Below are 24878 nucleotides of genomic sequence, written 5' to 3' on the forward strand. Positions count from 1 at the left end.
AAATATAAAAAATTAATGATTTTTACAATGCACAACCAGACCTGTTGCTTGTATTTTTCCTCTATAGGCTGTATGAATGTGCACAAGGTAAATGTTAAGACCACCAATTCAGTCTTTGGTAAAAAAATAAATAAATAAAGAATGTTGGATACACAAAGGAAACTAAAAATCAGGTATGGTAGCCTAAACAAGAGTTTTAAATGATTAAAAGTAAATAAGGATTAACAAAAATGGAACAATATGGAAAAAATAGAGATGTAGTTTGTCCATATTGTTCAGTTTGCCTTTAGGTGTCTGCTATGATTGTGAAGCTAATCAGCTTTGTTTTATCACTATTCTATGCTGATGCAGTTTTCTGACATCAGTAATCTTATTTGGACAAAAAAAGAGGACATTTAATCTTTTTTCAATTTTTTTTTGGCATTTCAGTGTGAATAAAAATCTTAACTTAAGCATTTATTTTGAAAAATGCCAGAGTGGATGAATTCCATTTTAACAGGTAAACAGTGATTTTAAATTTGTGTGAATGTAGACTGAAACATAATTTATTATATATTATATATTATATGTATGTATGCATTTACATGTAATTCCACAATTTATTCCCATTAAAATATTCACAGTATAACTGGAACAAAGAAAATGGTGGACGGAAGAACTTAAGGTATCTTTCTAATTCTGTCGTGTACAATTTGATGTATATATATTGTGCATATATACAGCATCACTTGTAAACCAAATTACTATTGCATCTTTCAGTGCATCTGTGTTACTATACATTACTTAGACTAGTTTGCAAGGTAAATTCTCGCCGTTTATAAAGATAATGCGCCTGTTCTTTATCTATTTTATTCCTCTTTTCTTTTATAATAGGCCTGCTCATCATGTTTGTATTCTCATGTTAAAAAAACAAGCCCTACCACACATACAGAAATGTACTCTCTCTCTTTCTCGCCTTTTCTCTCTCTCTCTCTCTCTCTCTCACATACACACACACACACACACACACACAAATGCATGCGCTCATCTCCACACATACACACACTGGCGTGCGCACAAACACACATGCACACAGACAGTCAGCTGTGCCCTTCCCACAGCTAGTAGCACGAAAACAGAACACACTGCCTGTCCCTGCCTTACACACATATACACACACATGTGCACACACAAACTCTGCAACTGCCCTCTACACACTCTTAAAGGGACATGACACAGACTTAAACATCGCTACCAAGAGCAAACGGCATACCTGGACACTAGATAAACATGTACAACAGCTGTAGCATACCTCATTTTAACGGTCTTTGTAAAAAATGTTGTATGACTATTCCATAACAATTGTAACTATTTAAAGGGTTAAAAAAAGGAAATTGTCATATGTAGGAATAGTTTGACACATCATTTTTTAACACAAAACAAGAACCTACAATAAGTTTACTACCAGAAATGTTTAACAAATATTAACAGTGTGAGCATGGTGTTACATTTTGTGTTGTGCTGTCATTATTCTGTTCATCAAATAGTCAGTTTGGATGAAATGAGTTCTGATGTAGAGTGACAGAGGCATACACAAGACCATAAAGATGTCATTCGATAGGCCAGCAGTTGTGCTATAGTGTAACATGCTATTTTTGAAAGAAACGTTTGTATTTAAATTAGGTCAATGGTAATACCATCTTTTAGTTGAGACAATAATTGCTGCTCTTAATGTGCACCTTGATAAAAACAGAAAGTTTTGAAACCACAAAGGAAACTAAAAACTGGATATGGCAGCCTTAACAAAAGTTTCAAATGATAACAAGTCAATAAGGATGAACAAAATATTCATTCATTCATTCATTGTCCGTAGCAGCTTGCAAGGGTTGCGGGGGGCTGGAGCCAATCTTAGCTGTAATTGGGCAAAATATGAAAAAAAAAATGGACAGAGAAGTATTTTTGTCCAGTTTGCCTTCAGGCGTCTGCTAAGATTCTTAAACTTCTCCCAAGAACATGTAAACTAGACATGTCTCTCACCTCAAATTTCTTTATTTTAGATACAATCTAAATGTAATCTGTGCTTAAAACAGATGCTCTCACAAATTCACCAATATAACAAAATAAAACTATTACATAATAGTTAAATAAAATGCTGAACGCCCTTCACCTCATTTTTGGGCCTTTGGTAGCCCCTAGACCCCAGTTTGGGAAACACTATCCGAGTATTGCATGAAAAAACAAACAATAAAACTAGTTATGGCTCTCTGTTTGCAGTTATATAATCAAGTAACTTAATGACCGCAGTCAGTGGTGTGCATAGACTGTCTGCGGGTCAGGGGTGAAAGTTAATAATGGGGACCTTCTGTAAGTAAGTTGTCCATAGTTGTCCTGAGGTCCTACTGTAGGACACGTCCTTGAAGTGAACACTGGGGAGCAAAAGGGCCGACCCAGGTGGTCATTTTGATCTATCAAGTGCCCTTCTGATGTGACATTAGGACAAAAATGAAACATTGAAACATACCAGTACAATATAAGTATACGTATCATGGTTGAATGGAGGGTTCAAAATGTGCATAGTATTTATTAGTAGCGTTTTGGTACTGTACATAAACACAGATGCAATGTAAGGCCTGAACTTGAAGGCCTTCAGAAGAAAACTTGAACTTGAGCGAAGTCGACAAAAACTGAGACACTGTAGCTTTAAGAAGCCCCCACCCTCGTACAACAGGGGGGGCGTGAGCTGAATCCAGGAACAGCGATTGAAAAAAAAAAAGCTCCACCAGTGGACTGTTTCAAGTTCCCCCCGGCTGAAACCCTGCCTGATTTGTGGGCAATGTTGGGGATGTAGAAAAAAAAGGAAACCGGAGCAAAGAGAGCGCAAGGGAGAGATAGGGAGACAACACTAACTGGGTAGCTATGGAGATAGTAGGTTTTCCTGGTAGCTTTCTTTGACAGGTGTCGAGTGGGATAAAATAAAGTATCAGAACAGCCTCCAAGATGTACGGCAAGGGTAAAGGAGCTGTGGTCCCCTCCGATAGCCAAGCAAGAGAAAAGTAAGTAAATTATTGCACTGTCACAACAGAGAATCCAGCCAAGAAGAGTGTGCTAGGTAGCTAAACTTGCTAACTGATGTGAGGGCAGCTCAGTCACTTCTGCTGGCATGTTCTGCAAGCTCTTTTTAATAACATACGTGCTTTAAAAGTGATGCCGTGGTAGTTTAATCGCTGTGTTTGCCACTTTGCGTGCCGTGCTGCCTCTTGCATCCCCAAACTACACTCAGGCATGGCTGCTAAGTTAGCCCAAGCTGCTAGCTACACTACCAGTTTCACTCTTTCTAATTCAAAACAAAGAGTGGCTGTTTTAAGGACTAAAGTTGCACCGCTGCTATAAAAGAGGGACTGCACGTGTTTCCAGTGCTTAAATGTGCACTCCGGTGTTGAAATGTGTGTGAGGAGCATTGATGGGGATCCCACTTTATCTCGACCCAGTGTGAGGAACAATGCAATCGGAGTGACGCTTGTGCATTGTAGCTAGCTTGGCTTTTGTGTCGCCCCGCTAAAGCAGCAGGTTAAAAATAGAATACAGCTGTTTGGAGCTTTGTCACAAAATAGCACAAGAACGCGTTCTAGAACGGCACGACGTTCCACAGTGATACTGTGTCTCCGAACGCGCTGGCTACATTGTATCCATGTGTGCGTTCGCTCAGCGGAGAGCCGCCGCCGCTGCCGCTGCCGCTGCTGCTGCTACAGGACGAGCTCCGTGCAAGGAGAGCTGCGCTTCAGAACTTTTGTGGCCCGTACAGATTTTCTTAAGTCACCCCGAGTTGTGCGAACAAGTATTGGGGATACACTGCTTGTAACTGCCGCCCCGCTTGCTTTGGGATAACCAAATACATGCTTTTTCAGTGGCTGTTTTGTCAGGAAGCTGAGGTGGTGTTAGCTTGGGGAGCTGTAGCCCTCCAATCCCTTTGTCTGCACGCCACCGTCTCGTTGCCTGTTGTTCGCCCAGGAGAGACATGCCGCACTTTTACCTACAATTAAACAACAAGTAGAGACTTTAATGAACCAGAAATGTGAATGCAACAAACTTCTGTTCATCTTTTCTGAAACAGAAGCCCATATCTACAGGGATCCTTTGCTGATCACCTTTAACAAAGCCAACTAAGATATGCTTTCATTAAACTTTGTTAGATGAAATTGTTTCAAAGAGCTGTGTTGTCTTAATTTTCTATATTCTACAGCTGATTAGTCCAGAGATAAATAAGAGCCTCCCCTCATGTGAATGGCTCCATTACTCACAGTGCATGGGTTGAGCACTACCAAATGTTCACCCTGACTGTTTGGACCAGTCAGCAGATAGGGGGGAACTGAAGTGGGACAGAGTTGTCAGACATGTGTGTGTGTGTGTGTGTGTGTGTGTGTGTGTGTGTGTGTGTGTGTGTGTGTTTGCTTGCATGAAGATCAGCAGGCGCCTCATTACCTTAAGCCCACAACTCTCCTTGCTGTGTTTTGTTGTCATCTTTATTCTTTCTGTATGCATTGCTCTTATGTCTTCATCTGCCTCCTGACTCTCACTTCCCATCTTTTGCTGCTCCTCAAAGTCCTCATCCCCTCGCTTCACTGTTGAATTATTGAGACAGACTGAAGCAGCTGCTCTCAGCTTTGCGTCAGAGTTGAGAGAGACAGAGGAGAAAAAGAAAGAGACAGAAGAGAGAGGGAGATATGGTGGGCAGACTCATCCATGTTTAAAGAGGGGGTTTTGTCGTGAGCCTCGGGCAGGATGTCAGGTGTGCCAGTGGTGTACATCAGGGAGATTTCTCTCTGGATGGGCGTAAGGTCCCGTCTCGGGATGTAAGACGGTACGGCAGGGAGGGAGGTCAGGAGGTCTGCTCAAGTGATGTGATGGAGGAAGTTTTTTTTTAAGATTATTTTTTGGCTTTTGCCTTTACTTATAGGACCGATTAAGCGTGTAAGGGAAAGTGGATGACATGTAGCAAAAGGCTGCAGGTTGGAGTCAGACCTGCGGCCACAACGGCGAGGACACAGCCTCTGTACATGGGGTGCCCACTCTTGTAGGGGAGCTCCTGGGGCTCAGAAGAGCTAAATTTGGTTTCAGCTTGAGAGAGAAGAGTGAGTAGAGGGTGATTCTAGCTGTATGCTGTAAAACTTTGGAATCACCAGGTCATATAACCTTTAACTGTGTTGCTGGAGCTACTGTTCAGATTTCTGCCTCTCCTTTCGAATATAATTTCATATTCTGGTTGTCAAAAACGACCACTGCTTTTCTCTTTCCTTCTTCATCCTGACTTGACTGCTCCTCTGATCCCCTGTACCACCTACTGTTTCTTCCTCTATAAAAATGGGGCATGCCCCCTCTTATGTTCCAGTCGAAACAAATTTTCCTCCTCTCCCTTTCCTCCTCTATCCTACAGCTGCTCCCTCGTCTCCTCCTCCTCAAACTTCTCTTCCTTTTCTATGAGCTAGCTTCTGAGCTTTAATAATGCAGTAGGCCAGGTGCACGCACACGCAGCCCCTTTCGCAACCCACACAAGAACACACATACACGCACCACACATAAAAATTTCATTGAAGGCCTCTTGGGGAGGGGATCTGCAGTGTGATCCTCGTATCCCCAGACATAAGACAGAGTCTTTAACTATTCTCTTCTTCTAGTCAAACTCTTAAAGAGAGCTGCACATGTGTTAAGCAAGCCAGTAAACCTGCAGTGAACAGGGAAATGCAAACAGTATCAATATTTGAAACGCTACTTGCTGTATCTTAAAGCTTCCGGTGAGCCTTTGCCAGGCGTTTGAAAGCTGTCAAAATCAGTATAGATGCAGGGGATCCATGTGTGTTAAAGTGTGATCAGTAAACAGCAAAGTGCAGGGCAATCTGTGTGTGTGCTGTGCAGATGTGTGGCCCAATACTAGAGTGACCTGCAAGTGGCAGTGACTTACACTCTACACCAGCGGTCACAGAGAGCTTTGTGACCTACAAATTGCTAGGAGCCTCAGAAAGTGGTCAGATTCCCCTGGCTAAAAGTGGTGTGTATGTGCGCGTGTGTCTTAGCAGAACAGCAGTCTTTAGCCTCTTAAGAGCATCGGCCATTTGTACAACAGCCAATCTGTCCGACTGTCTGTGTTGAATTAAGCAGCCAGGATGTATTCTTGCTGTCAGATAAGTTATTGTTGTGCAGTATGTTAGATGCATTTAGAGTTGAATGATATTAACCAGTGTAAATCACTGCAGGAAGTTTAGAATTGGAGGCTAATTTGTCTGTGTTTGTTTGTTCATGTGGGTGTCTGCCTGCTCATGTATGTTTTCTTATCTTGGTGACTATCTGCAAGGGGGGAACACCCTCAGCTTTTTATTACCTCACGAGCAGGATGGCCCGCTCTCTTCACAGTCGCACATGCACTGCACTGCACGTTGAAACTGTCACTTTCATGGAGGAAGGCCATGTTTACTAAATGCACGTTCCACCTGTGATAACCCCGTTCATAATATAAGACTCATGTTGCACTTTAGTCTGTGACCAGCACGTAGTTTAGTGAGTCTCTCGTCTGCAACTGTGGTCCAATGTAGGGGTCGACAGATTATCGGTGTGGGTGATAATCGGAGCCGATATTTGGCATTTTGCCGAATTTCTGTATCAGCATTTATTTTAATGATCGCTGATGAAATTAATTAATGAAAAGGTGTGTGTATTTCACCACCAACACTTGGGAATGCAATCTGCAATACATGTAAAGAAAGTGTCAGCACGAGAGGAACTATTACTTTGCAGTACCTTTTTATATATTCTTTTTTAATTTAAATTTTAACTTTAGAAAATAATGCAGAGAACTTGCTGTATATGATGTTGAAAGTATCAGTTTTGATTAAAAATTTGCCAAAGGTATTTAAACAAAGTTTTGTGTTAGAGTTTGTTATATTCCAAATTCTAAATATTGACAGAAAGATTTTCTTTTTTATTGTAAATGCATATTGGTTCCAAATATCGCTTATCAGTTTCATTCAGTACTAATAATCGGCCCTGAAAACCAATATTGGTTGACCCGTAGTCCGATGCATGTTATGTGTAAACTATAGATTTATAAAGAATTACTTTACGAAAATACCAAGCAGAGTTTCAGTTGCTGCTCTGCTCTGTCTTTGATGCTCTGTCTTTCTTATACATATCAGGATTTCCCACACATTCATTTATTTGTGGTGACCTGCCATGATTAAAACATCTGCCACCACAAAAAGATTTTCTATTTTTAGAGCTTGACCCTTCATGAAGAGCACTGCTGAAATAAAGGTACCGTTTGGTTATTCATTGCACTACACTCTCGGAGCTCAAAGTGTAGTCTGTGTATTAACAGAGCAGAAGCTCATAAGTGAAACTTAACCGTTCATTTTGCTGGGTCTAAAAGTTTGCATTCACTCGCTCATTGAGAGCTCCTCGTTCATTATGTTCATGGACCCACAAAAACTTACAATTTAGAGAGGGGACACAGAATGACGCAAAGGGGCACACACACATATAAAAGACAAAAAAAGGAAAAGAAGGTTTGCTATAAACAGGCAAAAACCTTTTTTTAAGAGCAGCCTGGCCAAGAGAGCAGCATAATCATCATGTCAACAATAAACAAAAGCAGACAAATACAACTGTCACAAATGAGCAAGCGCAACTTCCTGTTAAAATGCAATACAAAAAAGTTGTTTAACAGAAGCGTACAATTTTCTGAATCAATTTCAGTGAAAATTTGAAGAGCAATAACACTGACCAGGAGTGCTAACTTTCTCAGTCCTTTAAAATTGACTTAAATTCCTGCTTTAGCTCTGATAATTTCCTGTCCCTCTGTAAATTATTCCCAGAAGATGTGGAAGCATATTTAAAAGCTCCTTTGCCTAATTCTGTTCTTGCACTCTAACCTTTTCTCTTTTTTTAAACCAGTTGGGGGAATAACGTAAATTCTATTCAGATGGCAACAACTTAAGATTCAATTTTTGTCCATAATTTAACACAAAATCCAATTTAAGCACCAATTAATCAATTATCAAATTAGTTGGTGATTGATTTAATAGTGGACAAAAAATTGATTTCAGCTGCATTCATATAAGATTTATTGCACTTTAATCTGTGGTCACAGTCATTTAGTGCGACTCATGTCTGCAACTGTGGTTTTATACATGTTACAGATAAACTATAGAATTACAAAGAATTACATTAGAAAAATACCAAACAGAGTATCAGTTTGTTTTCTCTGGATCTGTTTTTTTTTTGTGCACAACTCAAAAATATTCAGTTTACTGTCATAAAGGAGTAAAAAATAATCACATTTAAGGAGCTTGAATCAGGATTTTCCCTTTTTTAAAAAAAACATTCCTCAAACCAATTACTTTGTTATCAAAATTGATTGGTGATTCATTTAATAGTTGACAACAGCTAAACACTTTACTGCCCTTCAGCATAGCCTTCGATCCTCCCGTCTCACACACGGATAGTGGGGTCCCATGATGCACTGCAAACTTCCTTACTGTTGCACTACAACACAATATTTGACAACTAATCTATTAAAGGGGTATGCACCTAAGACATCTTTCACCCTTCATTGTCTGTGGAGCTCCAAACTTTTTACGAAATGACTTAACAAATTTGAGTTTTAGCACTCTAGTTTTTGTATTTTGGAATGAGTTGTTCATTTTTACTTATATGTTTGGACTGCCTAAGACCATAGGAATAAAATGTTTGAATTTAGAAAACTGGCAAAGTTTAATGGTTGCTGCTCCATTCAAGTCTATGGTTATAATGCTATGTTTGCTGACCCATTCAATCATACTGCATATGGACTGCTGAAGTAATGACCAGCAGTGTGTATCTCTGGAGAGCTATTTCATTGCCCATATTATAGACATGGTTGATGCTTTGGTGAGAAAGTAGTAGTACCCGGATGTAGACACGCCCATGTATAGTTGTGTCTGAATTATACTACCTTGCCCTACTTTGTTACTGTATGTATCAAATGCCATTTAATATATATATATCTAACTGTGTACACACTGTGAACTGCAGAATGCTTTGGCATATAAGCAGAACTGATCACACTCGAATAAAAACTTTGTTGCTCCTGGATTTAGATGTTATGTTTAACACACTTGAAATCATGCATTTCTTAAGAAGCGTACATTTGAATCCCCCAGCTGCCCCCCACCCCCTCCCCGAGGAGATGCTCAAAAAATGTCCCCTGACTGTGTTGTCTCTATGTGAGGGTGTGATCATACGGCGGCCACTGGCTCTGTACTACAGTTATTGTCTGTTTGCCTATTCATATCTTTAACAGACTACATTTGCATACTAACAATGCATATTTTAATCATTTGCATACCGCAAGTAGTAACAGTGGGTCAGGTGCAGTTCGAATCTTCAATCACCGCAGCAGTTGTTGCCATTTCTGGCCCTCCCATGTGCTCACTTCAGCTGGAGCTTGATTCAAGGCATTCAGCAGAAATAGTAAATAAATGAATGGATTTTAGCTTTGACCCTCAAACACAAATGCGCAGTACTTTACTATCCCCCACATGGACATTTGTTTTGTGCACATTTATTTATTTGTGGTTATTTTCGTAAATTGGGGCACACTTAAGTGTAGACTATTAGACAAATACACAATTGCCATAGCATTTCTGGTCCGAGATAATTTGTTCCTAAATGGGTATTCATTAAAGAAGCACTTCTATACAAAACCATAAAAGTGTGTGTGTAATCATAAAACCCATAAAACCATAAATAGAAAATGCTACTAATGCTACTAACCACTAAAGAAGAGAAAGTCCTCAAGAGAGACATCTGAGCATCCCTAATAATTCTTCTGGATGTTTTATTTAAAATCATCCCAATTGGGATAAGGACTGCCCCTGACAATTATTTATGATGGATTAGTCTGCCAATAAATTCTTCAGTGTAGTCCTTTGATCAATAAAATCAGAAATCAGTGAAAAATGCTTGTCACAATACGTTATTTAATGTTTTTCTAAGCAGACTCTGTTGTGGCCAGATATACACCTAATGAGCCTAGCATTGTTTGATTATTATTATTAATATAGTACAGTTATTTTAATAATAAAAACAAAATGGTATATGAGAGCTATGAGTCTGTTTCCATTCTTGCATGAAGATATTTATCAGAGTTCAGACCTTTGAATTTGTCCACTCCACTGAGTTGACTGAAATGAGCTCTGCTGCATGCACATGTGTGGGTTAAGAGAGAGAGGGAGAGAGGGTGGAAGGTGGACTATTGTAGGCGTTGTTTCTTTAAGTTTGGCTTTTATCATGTACTCGAAAAGTTGCTTTCTCACCTTTTTATGAATCACTGCTACTACCTAAAAATAAGCTGACTGGTGGATTTTCTGGTGGACATATTTAGTAGCAGAGGGTGGTACGCAATAATTCCTAATAAAATTATTAGTATATCTCAGTTGTTTTTGGTGTTGTATAACTACAGGAAGAATCGGTTACCAAAGTAGTTGACTACTTAAGTGACCAATTATTGCACGAGTTCTCTCATGTAAGGTGTTCCTCAGATTCGTTTGCTGTCTGTCTGTCTAAAGAAGGTTTTATGAATGAACATTGTATCTATAGCCTAGTTTTCCATAAATGCGCTCTAAGATTTTAGGGGGCGATCACACCGTCACGCATCGCGCCTGGTGCAACCTCTCCAAAAACACCTTGGAAGTGCATCTGGAAAAACAGCTGGGAACGCCTGTGCACCGGGAATGCGTGCTGGTGGCGAAAAGTGACACTGACTCCACGTGAGCGGAAAAGTTGAAAACTTTTATATGCGCCCAAAAACTGTGAGAAAAACATGTCACACAGCAGCAAGAAAGGGGTGCCCAACAGACATGCTGTACCACAGGGAAACAATGGTTTAGCTTACGACGCTTCTCTAGTGACGCATCTTGGTGTGATTGGCCCCTTACTGAGCATCACTGAGCATCTTAGGAGCATGGTGATGCAGAAATGCATAGATAAATTCTTCATTGTCACATTAAGTGCAGTGTTTAAAACTTAAACCCTTTTTAATTTCTTTGGAACACAGTGATGGTGTGAGCTTATGAGTTTCCCATCCAAAAGTTTTATTGTCAAACTATATATCATCTTAAGTGGCTTAAATGGACTAAATGTGCTTAAATAGACATCACCTTCATCCTGCCATTTAACAACAGTACAGGGGAAGACAGCAGTGGAAAAGCAAATAGGCTGTCAGTGGTTTAAAAACAAACTGAACAACAGCCTTATTATCTCAAAACCATGTTTCATTGATCAGCTCATTGACTAATGATGGGGACGATGACACTGAGCTACTGTCCTTCTCATTAGGACCTTATTGGCCTGTCAGAGGACTGTCTGCTCTGGGCACACAGGGCACTGTCATATTCACGCTGCCGGTCGATTGATGGTCCATTAACAGCCTATTAAACACGACTAAGTGAAGGCGGTAGGAGTACAATGTTGGGCCAATGGGGGTTTCCCACTCCACAGCGTGGATCTTGTGTCTGTTAATAGACTCTGGTGGATTGCTGTTATCAAGTATGGCTGGCCTGTTATAATAGTGATTTAAAAAATTCAAGGCGAGAGCTTTTGAAATATTGTTGGAATTAGGGGGAATGCCTGTCGTCTGCAGCCATTTCTGTAACTATTTAGTGTGTTCAGGCAGATCACAGTGTTTTTCATATGGCTCCGCAGGTGTTTTTCAGCTTCTGTTGTGATTTGCAGACTTTGGATGTTTATGCTGTGTTGAGATTACTGGTGACTAAGCAACAGGCTGCAAGTCATTTTCAATGGATGTTGGTGACATGAAGCTACAACCGGACGCCAGAGAAAAATCAAAGTTGAGCTGGACTCAACTTTTTTCAGCGCTCCAACGACCCAGTGAAGCGTCAACAAGTCAAGCTTTTTGTTCTGCCTTTTCCAGTCTCCCCTCTCTCTCCCACAAGTCCTGTTCCTTTCCGTCAACAAAATGGAAGGAAAACTTCAATCTGACGGAGAGCTTTTTGCAGCTTGTTGTGTCTTTTTTAAAGTTGTTGCCAGGGTTAGGGTTATCAACTGAAGCACCTGGACTGGATGAATGTCGGTTCAGGGCTTATTTATGATGAGTTGGGGACAGCTTGACAATCTGCTGTCAGGACCTTGTTATGGTTGGTAAAACGTTAAAAAGTAGTTAAGGCAACAATTTTTTTAGATGTCTTGCAGTTCCTCAAGGGTAGCTTCAAAAGTGAGCTAACATTAGCTTAAAATGTAGGGGTCGACAGATATTGCTTTTTCAGGGCCGATAGCAATTATTAGTAGTTAAAGATACAGATAACTGATATTTGGAAATAATATTCATTAACAATAAAATGAATATCTTTCTGTCGATGTTTTGAATAAATAATATAACAAACTCCGGCACAAAACTTTGTTTAATTGCCTTTAGCAAATGTTTAATCAAAACTGAGACTTTCAACATCATATACAGAAAGTAGCCAACATTTTTTTCTCAACAAAGTCAATTGAAAATTGAAATAAAAATTGATGAATAAAAATAGCTTTGTATACATAGTATAAATACTAAGTAAACGTTCCACCCATGCTGACATTTTCTTTGCACTTTTATTTAATTTTATTGGTCATCATTAAAATAAAATGCTCATACAGATATTCAGCAAAATGCCAAATATCGGCCCCAATAATCAGCCAGGCCGATAATCTGTCAACCCCTATTAAAATGTATGCTACTTACTCTGCAATGCGAAACAGCAAGTAAAAGGCTTCCCTCTCACCGAAAACAATTATATAAAACTGCTCCAAGCTGCTAAAACGCACTCTGTTTGATCGGGCTCTTATTCTTGCTGTTAGCCAACATATGCTTATTAGCTCTAATGCTACGTTCACTGACGGCAATGTAGCCCGCCACACTTTAGCTTTGTTGCTCATTGTGTGATTAGGACACACTTGGTAATATGCACATGTGGCAAAACTATACAGGCCACAAAGTGCCACTGAGATGATGTTGACCTTGATGATTGCAAGACATTTTCAAGCAATCAAGAACTTTTAAGGCCCAGACACACAATAAATCAACATAAGCTAGCTAGACAAAGGCCGACTATTTCGTCGCCTCATGTGGCCCGTTTCCCAGCTGAAAAGTTGCAGGTGAACACTCCACAAAGATGACAGCCAGCCGCTTACATGCACAGACCTACTGCACCACACGGCTAAACGAGGGCAACAGCCGTTAGCCGATGGCCAACTGTCAGTTTGGTGCGTCAGGGCCCTTCGAGGTACTCTGGAGATTTACCTGCATATCAACCACAGGAACCGTTCTTGGGTTGTGGTTTCTACACTCCCAAAAAGTCATTGCACCTGTGGTTGTACTTTATGAACAACCAGGAACTATCAAAGGAAATTGTGATTGTTTGAACAGGCTTTGTACTGAAAATCCATAAGAAACACTGACTCATCCTGCCTTCTTCATAGTGTAATATAGATTTATCATTTCATATTGATTCTGAATATTTGAAATAGTTTCAGTGCACAGTTTCCGCAGTTTTGAAATACTGATTCCAGCTGCGCGTTCTCTGTCTCTAATAATTGATGTTTAGTACTGTCATTCTGCCATTCTCTGCTTCTAAATGAAAAAAAGTCATCACATTTTATAGCCTTGTTTTAAATAAAAAGTAAGTTTTATGCTCTTGATGTCAAATTTTCCTCCTGCTACTGGAAGTGCTATTGAATATAGAATAGAATAGAAGTTCAACATTACCACTTCACAGATAGGCATCTTGACTTTTCTGCTGTTTCAGATACTCTTGCCCACTCTCCAGCATCCATTCAAACATCAAAGATTGTTTTTTAATCTATTGTTGGTATGTCAGTCTTCACAATTTTTCAGATGTGGTGAAAATGCAAAAACAAATGAACTGAAATAACATTGACCATCAGCCCAACAGGCTTGCAGTTCATGGGACATTTTGGTTAAATATAGCTAAAATAGGTCTGCTTTTGGTCGCCCGCTTGTTATGCGTTTACTCAAAAACGAAGCAGGACGCCTGAATTAATCTTATTTTAGAAGCAAGAGCAAGTGTTTTCCATGGTCTTGAGCATTAAGGAGGCTGAATCTGGTCCCTAACATTTTTTTCTTTGCATTTCAGGTTAGCATTATATGTGTACGAGTACCTGCTACATGTGGGAGCACAGAAGTCTGCACAGACCTTCCTGTCTGAGGTAAGATGACATCCTTGACTGTAATTGTTTTATTAAGCACAAAGCCAATCATTGTTTATGCCTTTTTGTGAAAATTGCTTATCTAAAGCTAAGGAAAAAGAGATAAAGAACTGATGGAAAATCTCCAGCACGGAAATCAAACGCACGTCACATGGGCCTTGATGATGATGACTTATGAACGTAAAGCAGCTTTCCTCATTAGTAAAACTGTACATCCGTAACCCAGCTACGGTGGATGTTTACAGCAACTTGTGTTGTCAGTGCAAATATGCTAAACATGATAACAGAGCGTGAGGTGTTGCATCAATTTTTCAAAAGGAAATCCTATAAAGTTACACCAGATCATGCTCACAGTGTGCCACGGTGAATCTTAGTGTAACAAACAACTCAAGCCGTCGTCTGTGGACATTGTAGACGTGTAGGCATCGGTTTGTTTGTATACATTTCTTCCTAACAGCCGTTGTTGGTGGAATGAATAAAAATGATTGAGCTTTTCCCAAAACACATTTCACATGTTAAAAAAAAAGAAGACAGGACAGAGACATAACAGAAGGAAGACAGTCAGGAGGATGGAGATCAACAGAGGCAGAAAGATGCCTATCTTCACGTCCGGGCCATTGACAGTTTGAGACTGACTGATTATATGTTCTTAACCCCTGGACCTGCAGACATAATCCTCTCTCTAGTGGCCGCAAGTGACTCCCTCTCTCCTCTCCTCCAGATTCGATGGGAGAAGAATATTACATTAGGGGAGCCTCCCGGATTCCTCCATTCGTGGTGGTGGTGAGTGTCACTTTCAGTTTTCTCTTTTTTTCCTTGTTTGTTTTGATACAGTAAGCCTGTTCATGTTATTTGCTTGGTGTAAACAGTTTTACAGTACATGTCTTAAGCTGCGTGTCCGACCCTCCTACCCCCCTCCACACACAAACACACTCATTAATAGGGCTCTCGTGTTCATCTCGACCTTACATATTTTTTACTGTCATATGTAAAAACTGTAGTTTCATCTGAGCTTCTGTCATAGGAAGGCTCATGTAAGAGCCACAATTCAATTATGAATTTATTAAACTCCTATTTTATAAAGGGATAGTTGACATTTTTCTAAATGAGGTTGTATGGGGTACTTATCCATATTCAGTTGTACATACAGCAGAAATAACTGCTTGTCAATAAAGGACTCATGGGTACCCACAAAACCCATTTTCATTCAGATATGTTGAGTTCAGAGGTGATCATGCTGTTTTTCCATCACCAAAATTTAGCCCAACTTAGGCGTTAATTTCTCTCCTTCCTGAGAAGCATGACATGGTTGGTGTCACTGGATTCCTCAGGTCCTCTAGTTTCAGATAATTCTAGCAGAGTTTCCCACACATTCATTAATTTGTGGTGACCTACCACACCTGAATCATCCGCTGCCAGAACTAGATTTTTGGAGCTGGACTGTTAATTATGTGCGCTACTGCGATATATATATATCGCAGTAGCTATGTTATGTTATTTATAGCGCACTTGCGACATAGACATTGAAGCAGAACGTCAGGCGCATTGAAAGTGAAACCTAACCGTTCATTATGCTGGGTCTAAAATTGTACTTTTACGTACAAACATCTGCATACAGCTCATCTCATGCATCGATGTGATCTGATCAGCTGTGAACGGATTGACAGATCAATTATCCACTGTGCGAATGACAAGTGCTGCAGAGGAGGCAAAAAAGTTACACCTGCTGTCAGGGACCTGCAAAAATGTCAGTTTTTAGAGGGAGTCCACAAAATAATATGATTATATGATTATGATTAAAACCGGAAAAAAAGACTCCCTGGTTGTCAGCTACTGTCACACATACACAATTATTCTTTAGGTAACACTGACCAGTATCATCACTGTAGCTTTAAAACTCAGCCTTGTACAGCGTTTTAAAGATGGGAATGTGGACTGGTGATTGACGCAATTTAATTTAATTTATTTTTTTTTTAAATTTCTATGTACGGACTTTAATGGCATCACGGTTAGTTTGTTAGAAGTGGACTGATATTTTCTCAGGGTCCATACCGATACAGATTATTAGTAGCTAATGAAACCTATGAAGGATATTTGAAAGCGATATGTATTTACAATAAAAATGAAAATCTCTCTCAATATATAGAATTTGGAATATAACAAACTCCAACAAATGCCTTTGGCAAATGTTTCATCAAAACCGAGGCTTTCAGCATCATACACAGCTAGTTCCTGGCAACGTTTTATTGGCGATCGTAAAAATAAAATGCAGATACTGATAATTGGCAAAATGCCAAATATTGGCCTGATAATCTGTAGACCACTGCTGACAGCCCTAATATATATACTTATATACAGCCCAATATCACAAATTCCACAGTGCCTTAAAGGGCTTTACAACATTCAACACCAGAAAAGGAAAAAACTCCCCCTAAAAAACACTTAAACAAGGGAACAAATTGAAGAAACCTCAGGAAGAGCAACTGAGGAGGGATCCCTCTTGCAGTGTGGACACTCGTCACTCAGCCACGTGGCATTCAGCTGACCATCCGTGTATCTTCCTCACTCAGTGACAGAGTCTAGTTTTTATAGGGCTTCCCCGTCTTCTGTAGGTTGGAGGTCGAGCACAGTCTCAGCCTTGGGGTTGACCAGACTCACAGAGGGCGTAACCCCTCCCTCCCCGTCTTCTCCCCTCCTCCAGTTCTCCGTCCTCCTCCCCCGTCCCTGAAACAATAGATCCAGATGGTTAGGGAATGGACTCCCCCCTTTCCATACTCCCCTCCCCCTCATCACCCTCTTGTCACCCTTTGTGTGCCCCCCACCTCCCACTTTTCTCCTTTGTTCATGTAGGAGAGGGATTCTTAGCAGATTAACCCTTTGCATTCCATCTCCATTGTTTCACCTTTGCCTCCGCTGTCTTCCTCCTTCCCCCCGTCTTGTCATTTCTGCCCCTGGCAAAGATTTGACCTTTGGGGTCATCACTTGATCTTAAGCACCGATCAGGAGTTTCACTTGTTGTTGAAGGAATCAGGACAAAGCGGGAAATCTCAGAACACGTTATTGCTTCACTGTAACACCCACGTTTACTTGCAGCTCTTAAGTAATCAGATTTCTATCTCTCTAACAACATGTTTAAACCCAGGCTGACAGGTTTTAAGTGTATTAGTAATATATGAGGCTGCATACTGAGGACTCTATTGATGTGAATGCATGGACTGACAATCGCTGACGAATATCATATGGCTCTAATGAAATGATATTAAAGCCTTTACCTTTAGCAGACTGTATAAAGGCTGGACATAACTGACTGTAGGACTATTGAGACTATTGAGGCCAGTCCCTGCTGGACTGGCCTGAAATATGTCTTCAGTTGTGTAAGCTGAAGAGGCGTTTGAGCCAGGTCAGCAGATAATCTGACTAGAAAAGGATAGTTAGAATCTTAAAGCTGTTTATCTAAAGTTTTGTATGTCAGAAGAAAATTTGTGCTTAGTGCAAAATGCCTTTTACACCTGATTTTACAAATTTTGTCAAGGCAATTTAACAGTTAGATATATACAGCATTAAGCTGGCGACATTCTATATTTATCTAGTGTCTCAAATGAAGCGATTATTTTATTTGTACGTCATTTGGTACACTTGTTTTTACAGCAGCAGTGCCCAGGTTCATCATAATGGAGAAAACGCTACTGAGTGAAACAGTGTAGCTCATTGCTGTTTTTATATTTTTACACAACAATGGAGGTCTACAGCACAGAAGAATAAGATGTATCAGGCTTTAGCTCCACAGACGTCACTTGTAAGTCGGATCAATTATTAGTTTTGGTCTTTTCAAGGGGTTTGTTTATGGTAATATTATGTTGAATATCACCAGCATTGTCCTTTTCAACCAAATAGAAAACATTAACTCACCACGTAGCACTTGAATGTTATACAACCTTTCATTTGCGTCCAAGTCTTTGCAGTGAAAAAAGTTCAGCAGAACGTGAATAAGTTATGTTTTATTTTATGTGTGGATCACATGGTCCTCACCACTGTATTTTAAAGCTTTAACATTTAAATAGCGATGCTGATTGTTTATAACGTGATGATTTGTTGATCGTCCTTGCACTCGCTCTTTCTTCAGAAAGCACAGCTGCAGAAACTGTGCCGCTGGATCCGGAATAGCTTCAGTAGTAGATAGTGTTGCTGAAGGACACCGTACTGAGATTAGTACTGTACATATTCCAAAGGAACAAATATTTAAGAACCTGTGGATGTAGAATTACTGACTTGTAAATATACTCTTAAATGGTCTTTAAAAAGTACAGTATCTAGTGTAACTTTTCACCTCAGGGGGGTGGCTCTGCTGAGTCAGAAGAATGAACGTCAGACTTATAGAGCACCATCAGCAATATGAGACCAAGGACATGTTTTAATAAAAAGAAAATGAAGGAACAGAATAATAATATGATACAAGCACACAAGCCTCAGTAAATCTACGGAAAATGTTTGTTCTCTTGTTCAATGAAAGACTTAAATCTAGATGTAGGTACTTATTTGCACATATATGAAATGTAATAAAGTATAAAACGTTTTTCATTTGTAGGAAAACCAGTCAGGATTTTAGGGAGAATATGGTCTTTTCTTCTTCTTCTCCACATGTTTTGGCTTGCAGTAAAAAAGCATTTCTCCCTGGTGATGTCTCCTTAAGCAACACACACTGACTTCCTTATCAAATGTCGCTTAACCAGGCACTTTGTCCTTCTTGTGGACAGAGGAAGTTTTAGGAAAACTATTTAAGATCATATTATTCTATAAAATCCCCATTAATGTGCTCAAACAACTCACATTGAAGCTTAAGATGAGTGCCTCCCAAATATGACTGTGTCTTATGACGTGCGGAGGTGTATGAAAACTTCCAGATGTTTGGGATTCAACATGTCTGTGTGCATCGCAGATTGCCAGGACACGTGAAGTGGCTGGCTGATTAGTCCTCTCGTTAGCCACGTCGCCGTTTCACTCGGTTTATAGCATTTCCACTAAATCAATGCACAAAGACTGATTCAATTAACAGCTCTTAGACAGGTCGCACACAAACAGTTAGCGTCGTTGTAAGGTGTGTGTGTTTGTGTGTGTGTGTGTGTGATTTTTCCACTTACAGTGTTCAAATAGACTGAGACAAAAGCTGTTATGAAAACAGTTTATGTTTATGTGTGTGTCAGCTCACAATGAGGCCGTTCACCAGTTGCCTCTGGTGAAAGAGGGAATTTTAGGGATTGAGATTAGCTGTACATTTAGCCCTTGCGTAAAAGTTAAAGGGACTGTTAACCCCCAAATTGAAAATACATCATTTCGTTTTACCTGTCGTGTTTTTTATCAGTCGGGATTTTTTCCCGTGTTAGTTGCAGAGTGTTGGAGATATCGGCTGTAGAGATGTCTGTCAGCATCAATGTCTCTTCCCAGAAATCACGATTCATACTCAAAATAATCCACATACCTTATTGTGAGCTGTTTCGTGGAGGATCTATTTTCTCTCTACCAAACTACACCTGTCAATTTATCACCATGCAGAAGGAAGCGTACATCTTCTGCTAGCTCACCTAGCATCACTGAGCTAACTAACATTGCGGCTCAGCTGTGAAGGATAAAGTCTCGAAAGGCACTGGTTTAATTAATCAAAAAATTAGATCTTAAAGGTCAAAATGTCTAAAATAAAACTAAAAAAAATCCATGACATGGGAAGTGGGGTTTTATTTTTATTTTTTAAATTTTTTTTTGAGTTTGCATTGTAAAATCTTTTTTTATTTTTACAATAACTCAATAACGTCAGGCAGATCAGGAGAGCGGAAACAGCAACACTTATTTTGTTTCTGTCTGCGATGCTCAGAGCAGAGGATGCATAATCTGTTAGCAAACTGTAATTGTACCCTGGACTACATAAAGAAGTGAAAATTAAACAAAAACTGGCTATTTAACCAAGATTTTGCAGCAAGGTCGAGACATTGAATAGCTTTATTTGGGTTTTTTTTATGCTGTAGGTTTTTCAAACTCAGCATGATCGTAATCAAGGCAGTGGAGTCCCACTTATGATACGATACAATTTTATTGTCAATTTACACTGAAATTAATTTTGCGTTCGCAGACATACAATAAACATTTGGGCAAAATTGTCCCGAACCCTAAGTGATTTATGTCCTTGTTGACATTTTTTCTTTCAAATTTTGGTAATTGTAAAGTTGGTCTCAGCTTTTATAAGAATTAGCACATAAAGGGCTTAAATATAACTTTACTAAAGCTGCGGATCCCTGTCTTTACATCTCGTGCTGTCACGGGCACAAGTCTCTCATTCTTAAGTAGATGTTCTCGTCCTTCTGCACAGTGATACAGCTGGCGGGCGTAGTTTGGTAGAAAGTAGTCCCTACATGAAACTGCTCACAACAAGGTCTGTGGATTTTCTTATCCAACCGAGTCATGATTTCTGGAAAGAGACATTTTTGGGGTGAACTGTCCCTTTAAAGGTAAGGGTGAATAAATGGATGCAGTCAATGAGAGGTCCATGCCAGTATGGTAATGTAAGAGTGTGCGTGTGTATTTTGGAGTGAGTGAGAGGTTGATTGAGGGGGCCACACTGGCATTGTGTCCCTCTTACAATGATGCTCAAGTGTATAAGAGGCAGTTTAAGAGCGCTAGGGAGATAGTGAGAGTGTGTGAATGGGTTATGAATAGCTGTTACACATTTGCTTGTATTGCTCTGTATGGTAACCTCTGACCTCTCTTCCCCTCCATTTCAGCGTATTCTGGGATTTGTATTGTGCGGCTCCAGACCGAAGGGAGACATGCGAGCACTCCAGCGAGGCAAAGGCCTTCCATGACTATGTAAGTGACAAACGGCTCTGCAGCCACTTCTTCTCTTCTCACAGACAAACACTCAGTCACTGAGGAATGTGTCTCTTTATAAGTCTGCTTGAGACGCATGTAAACACTGTACATATTTCTATAGCAACATCAAGTGTGGAAGAGCAGTGGTGAAGTGGCACCCGCAACAGTAGTGAGAATAGAGTGCACTTTTGCGACATTAAGTTTAACAGTTTTTATTGAATTTTCATTTGACAGCATATTTGTATGCAGTGTAGAACAGATGTGCTATATAAATGAGTATAAATGTGAGGATATGGTGGCTCAGTGGGTAGAGCGGGTGCCCCATATACAGAGGCTGTGTCCTCGCCGCAGTGGCTGCGGGTTCGATTTCGGCCTCGGCCCTTTGCTGCAAGTCACCCTCTCTCTCTTCCTCTTTCACGCTTATGCTGTCCTATTGATATCCAAATAAAAGGGGCTGCAATGTTAAAGAAACGTAAATGCGTGCTCCAGCGATGCCCCGGCCTACAAATCAATCAATCAATCAATCAAATCAATTTTTTCTAGTAAAAATCAAATCCAAAAATGGCTATTACCACTAAAATCATGACTGAAATTGCAGTTGCAATATGTATGTGCCAAAAATAATCAAAATTTTGCATTTTGGGCAGCTCTACTTCATATCAAACTTTTAAATTATTTCTCTTAAAAATAAAAGAAACAGCTGACTACAGACTAATTGTACTAATAATCCCAATTACAGATTGGGTAAAGTATAGAAAAAAAATAATTAATTGGCCACTGTGGGTGCCACCTCAGTGGTCAGTCTGAACTGTTTGACAAGTAAAGTGAATTTTTGTTTATATGTGCAGTTTAGTCTTAAACCTGAGAGGCAGTAATGTAGCTTCTTGCCTGACTAATTCTACAAATAAATAGATCTGTTAAAAGGTTTGTTCAAATAGACTCATTTATTTTCTTCTTTTGGCACTATACTTGCTATTGTATTTTTAGGTATAAGTCTTACAGTTACATTTGAGGGGTCTAAATCACCACAAACATGCTATCTTATTCAGTTTATCCGTCCTTTTTGTTAAAATAGGTTGAGCTCTTCTGCTTCATAAAACACATTCTGATGTTAAAAATCTTTATACGTAGCACAGAACTTTATACTTTCTTTTTTCTTAATACTTGAATTTACCTGCTAAAAAAAAGTAGATTAATCTAACTCACTCTAATAACTACATTCTTACTTAAACCTACCTCTGCACAGGATGACATTTATACTAACTTTTACACATACCTGCAACACTGAATAGGAAAAATGATCTTGAAAATGTCTTAAAAAGCACTAAATCTAAGTGTCTGATAGTTGCAGACACCTTTTTTATTTATAGTTTGGCTATATCAACAAAATTGACTTGATTTAAGTGAGAAAATCATTATTCTTGTCATTTTATTCAAAATTGCGAAGCCTTAAGTTGCATCTTTTTTTCACGTGTGTGTCCTTGAGGATTTATTTGATGCCTTTGAGCGCTCGAAAGAGAAATTCTTCTTTTCCCCTGTTTTGCTCTCTGAGGTCAGAAGTCAGAGGTCAGCTATGAAGCAGCCTTTCTAGAGTTTGTAGGTGCTCAGTGTCTCCCCCAAGGACACTTTCAATGAGGTGGCTGCTTGCTGTGACAAATACTCAGGTCCTGGTCTCTTGCAGAAGGAATCCAACTAATAACTGTTCCACCTGCTGCTTAGTAATAATAAAAATAATGTAAATAAGTGTTCACTAAGAGGGTAAACTGTAACTGTATCTGCTTGTGTGTAAATGTCATGTGTCGTGATTGACACTGTGTGTCTGTCTTCAGCCTGTCCTCTCTGGTCAAGACAGTGTGGCATTGTGTGTGTGTGTGTCTGTGTCTGTGTGTGTCTGTGTGTGTGTGTGTGTGTGTGTGTGTGTGTGTGTGTGTGTGTGTGTGTGTGTGTGTGTGTGTGTGTGTGTGTGTGTGTGTGTGTGTGTGTGTGTGCGCGAGCTGTATAGTGTGGGGAGATAATGGAATAGAGTTCTAATCCGGTAATCCCAGCACTGGGCCGAGGCTAAGCCAGGGATTTATGTGTGTGTGCATTCGTGTGTGTGTGTGTGTGTGTGTGTGTGTGTGTGTGTGTGTGTGTGTGCGTGCGTGCGTGCGTGCGTGCGTGCGTGCGTGCGTGCGTGCGTGCGTGCGTGCGTGCGTCGTGCGTGCGATGCGTGCGTGTGTGTGCGTGGGTGTGGGCGTGGGTGTGGGTGTGGGCGTGTATTTTTGGACAGGGGGCATCTTTGGCAACCAGCCCATAGATGGAGGGTGGAGGGGCTCACACCCTCAGTGCCAGTGTGCCAGTTAACCCTGTGTGTGTGTGTGTGTGTGTGTGTGTGTGTGTGTGTGTGTGTGTGTGTGTGTGTGTGTGTGTGTGTGTGTGTGTGTGTGTGTGTGTGTGTGTATATAAATGTAGATGGGTGTGTTACACGGTTGCTCGCTGTCTGCTCCAAACAGTGATAAAGCGAAGGAGACGGGACCGGTTTAATTTTGGCTCCAGCCCCCTGAGGCTAGTCTCTGAGCACAGGTCCTTTTTACTGGTTTCAAAAGAATGAGCCGGTTAGAGCCATCGCAAGAAAAAAAAAATTTCACCTTACCTCAAAAGAGTTTCTTAGTCTTTTGAGGATTGCAAGATTGCAAGGCAGCATTTAAGAGGTATTATCACAGTTCTCTCTGCTGGGTGCAGAGACGCAGCAAAGGTTTATGGTCACAGTCAAGGCTACTTTTCCACAAGTCCTGACACTGGTTATAAAAGTAATGCAGCGGCTGTCGGACTGTTATCTGAGAGCAACTTGGTGGTTTGTTCATGTCAAGTTTGGGGTTTGACATTGCTTACAGGTACCAAGTTGCTTTTAGGATCTGATTCACATAAGAGGCAGGTCCACAGGGTTTAATGTTTGGAAAGCAGATTTTTCCTTTACATACAGAGTCACATCATTCAAGGTATTTATTTTATAACGATCTTTTTACACAGGTCTTAAGCTTAACACATAGTTATTCATATATTATTTCAATTCCTTTACATCACAAAACAATTTTGAAGTCCACACTGACAAGTTATTCTCACCAGATTGCCTGATCAGGAATCAAATGACAGCAAAAACTGTATGGGAATAGCATTAAGTGGGCATGTATGTAATGGGGACACATGGGTTCCCACATGACCATTTCCATACAGACATCTTGAGGTCAAAGGTCAAGGGAAATGGACATGCTGTATGCTGCTGCCCCCTTACTGAAAATCTAGTATGACGTGGTTGATACCACTGAATTCCTTTGGCCTTCTAGTTTCATATGATTCCAGTTTAATCTTTGCATCTTTAAAATTTGGCCCAGTACAGCCTCTTAAAGATGGGAATGTTGGCTGGCGATTATCACAATTTTAAAAAATAAAATAAAAAACAATTTTTTTGTTTGTTTTTATATAAAAATACTTTTTTTTCATTGCTGTTATGTTTAATTTCATCATTGCTACAACCTGAGCATGACCAGATTCATTATAAAGTTACAGTTGTGTACCGAATTTAATCAGCACTTCCAGCCTGCAGTTATGTTGTTGTTCGATACTAACTTTTAATTCCTTAATCACAGTCTTCCTCTATTTTCTTACCTGCACTGTTGCTCTTCTCTTTTTCTTTACACATCTGCCCACGTTCCTCACTTCTCTCACACTCTGTTCACGCTCTTCTCTCTGTCGTTTGCATTCGTGCGACTCCAGCTTGTTCACATCATGTTTTCTCGCTGCTCGTGGTTCCT

The 24878-nt window shown here is 40.1% G+C and overlaps 1 protein-coding gene across 5 annotated transcripts in view; it reads left to right on the forward strand.

The window, feature by feature from the left end:
• The first annotated feature begins 2757 nt into the window (after nucleotides 1–2757).
• The window catches only part of LOC121953371 (single-stranded DNA-binding protein 3), a 52031-nt gene continuing 29910 nt past the window's right edge, over nucleotides 2758–24878 (forward strand). For 2 of the 5 annotated variants that reach the window (XM_042500418.2, XM_042500420.2), the window contains exons 1-4: nucleotides 2763–3032; nucleotides 14157–14229; nucleotides 14951–15012; nucleotides 21000–21084. In XM_042500418.2, coding sequence (XP_042356352.1) covers nucleotides 2977–3032; nucleotides 14157–14229; nucleotides 14951–15012; nucleotides 21000–21084 — 276 coding nt within the window. In that variant the 5' untranslated portion in view covers nucleotides 2763–2976. Of the gene's footprint in view, nucleotides 3033–14156; nucleotides 14230–14950; nucleotides 15013–20999; nucleotides 21085–24878 lie in introns of all 5 variants that reach the window. The other 3 variants (XM_088087397.1, XM_088087398.1, XM_088087396.1) reach the window with 3 other exon arrangements.

This window comes from Plectropomus leopardus, chromosome 14 (genome assembly GCF_026936395.1).
Source record: "Plectropomus leopardus strain MGB_pleo_1.0 chromosome 14, ASM2693639v1, whole genome shotgun sequence".
Classification (NCBI taxonomy): domain Eukaryota; kingdom Metazoa; phylum Chordata; class Actinopteri; order Perciformes; family Serranidae; genus Plectropomus; species Plectropomus leopardus.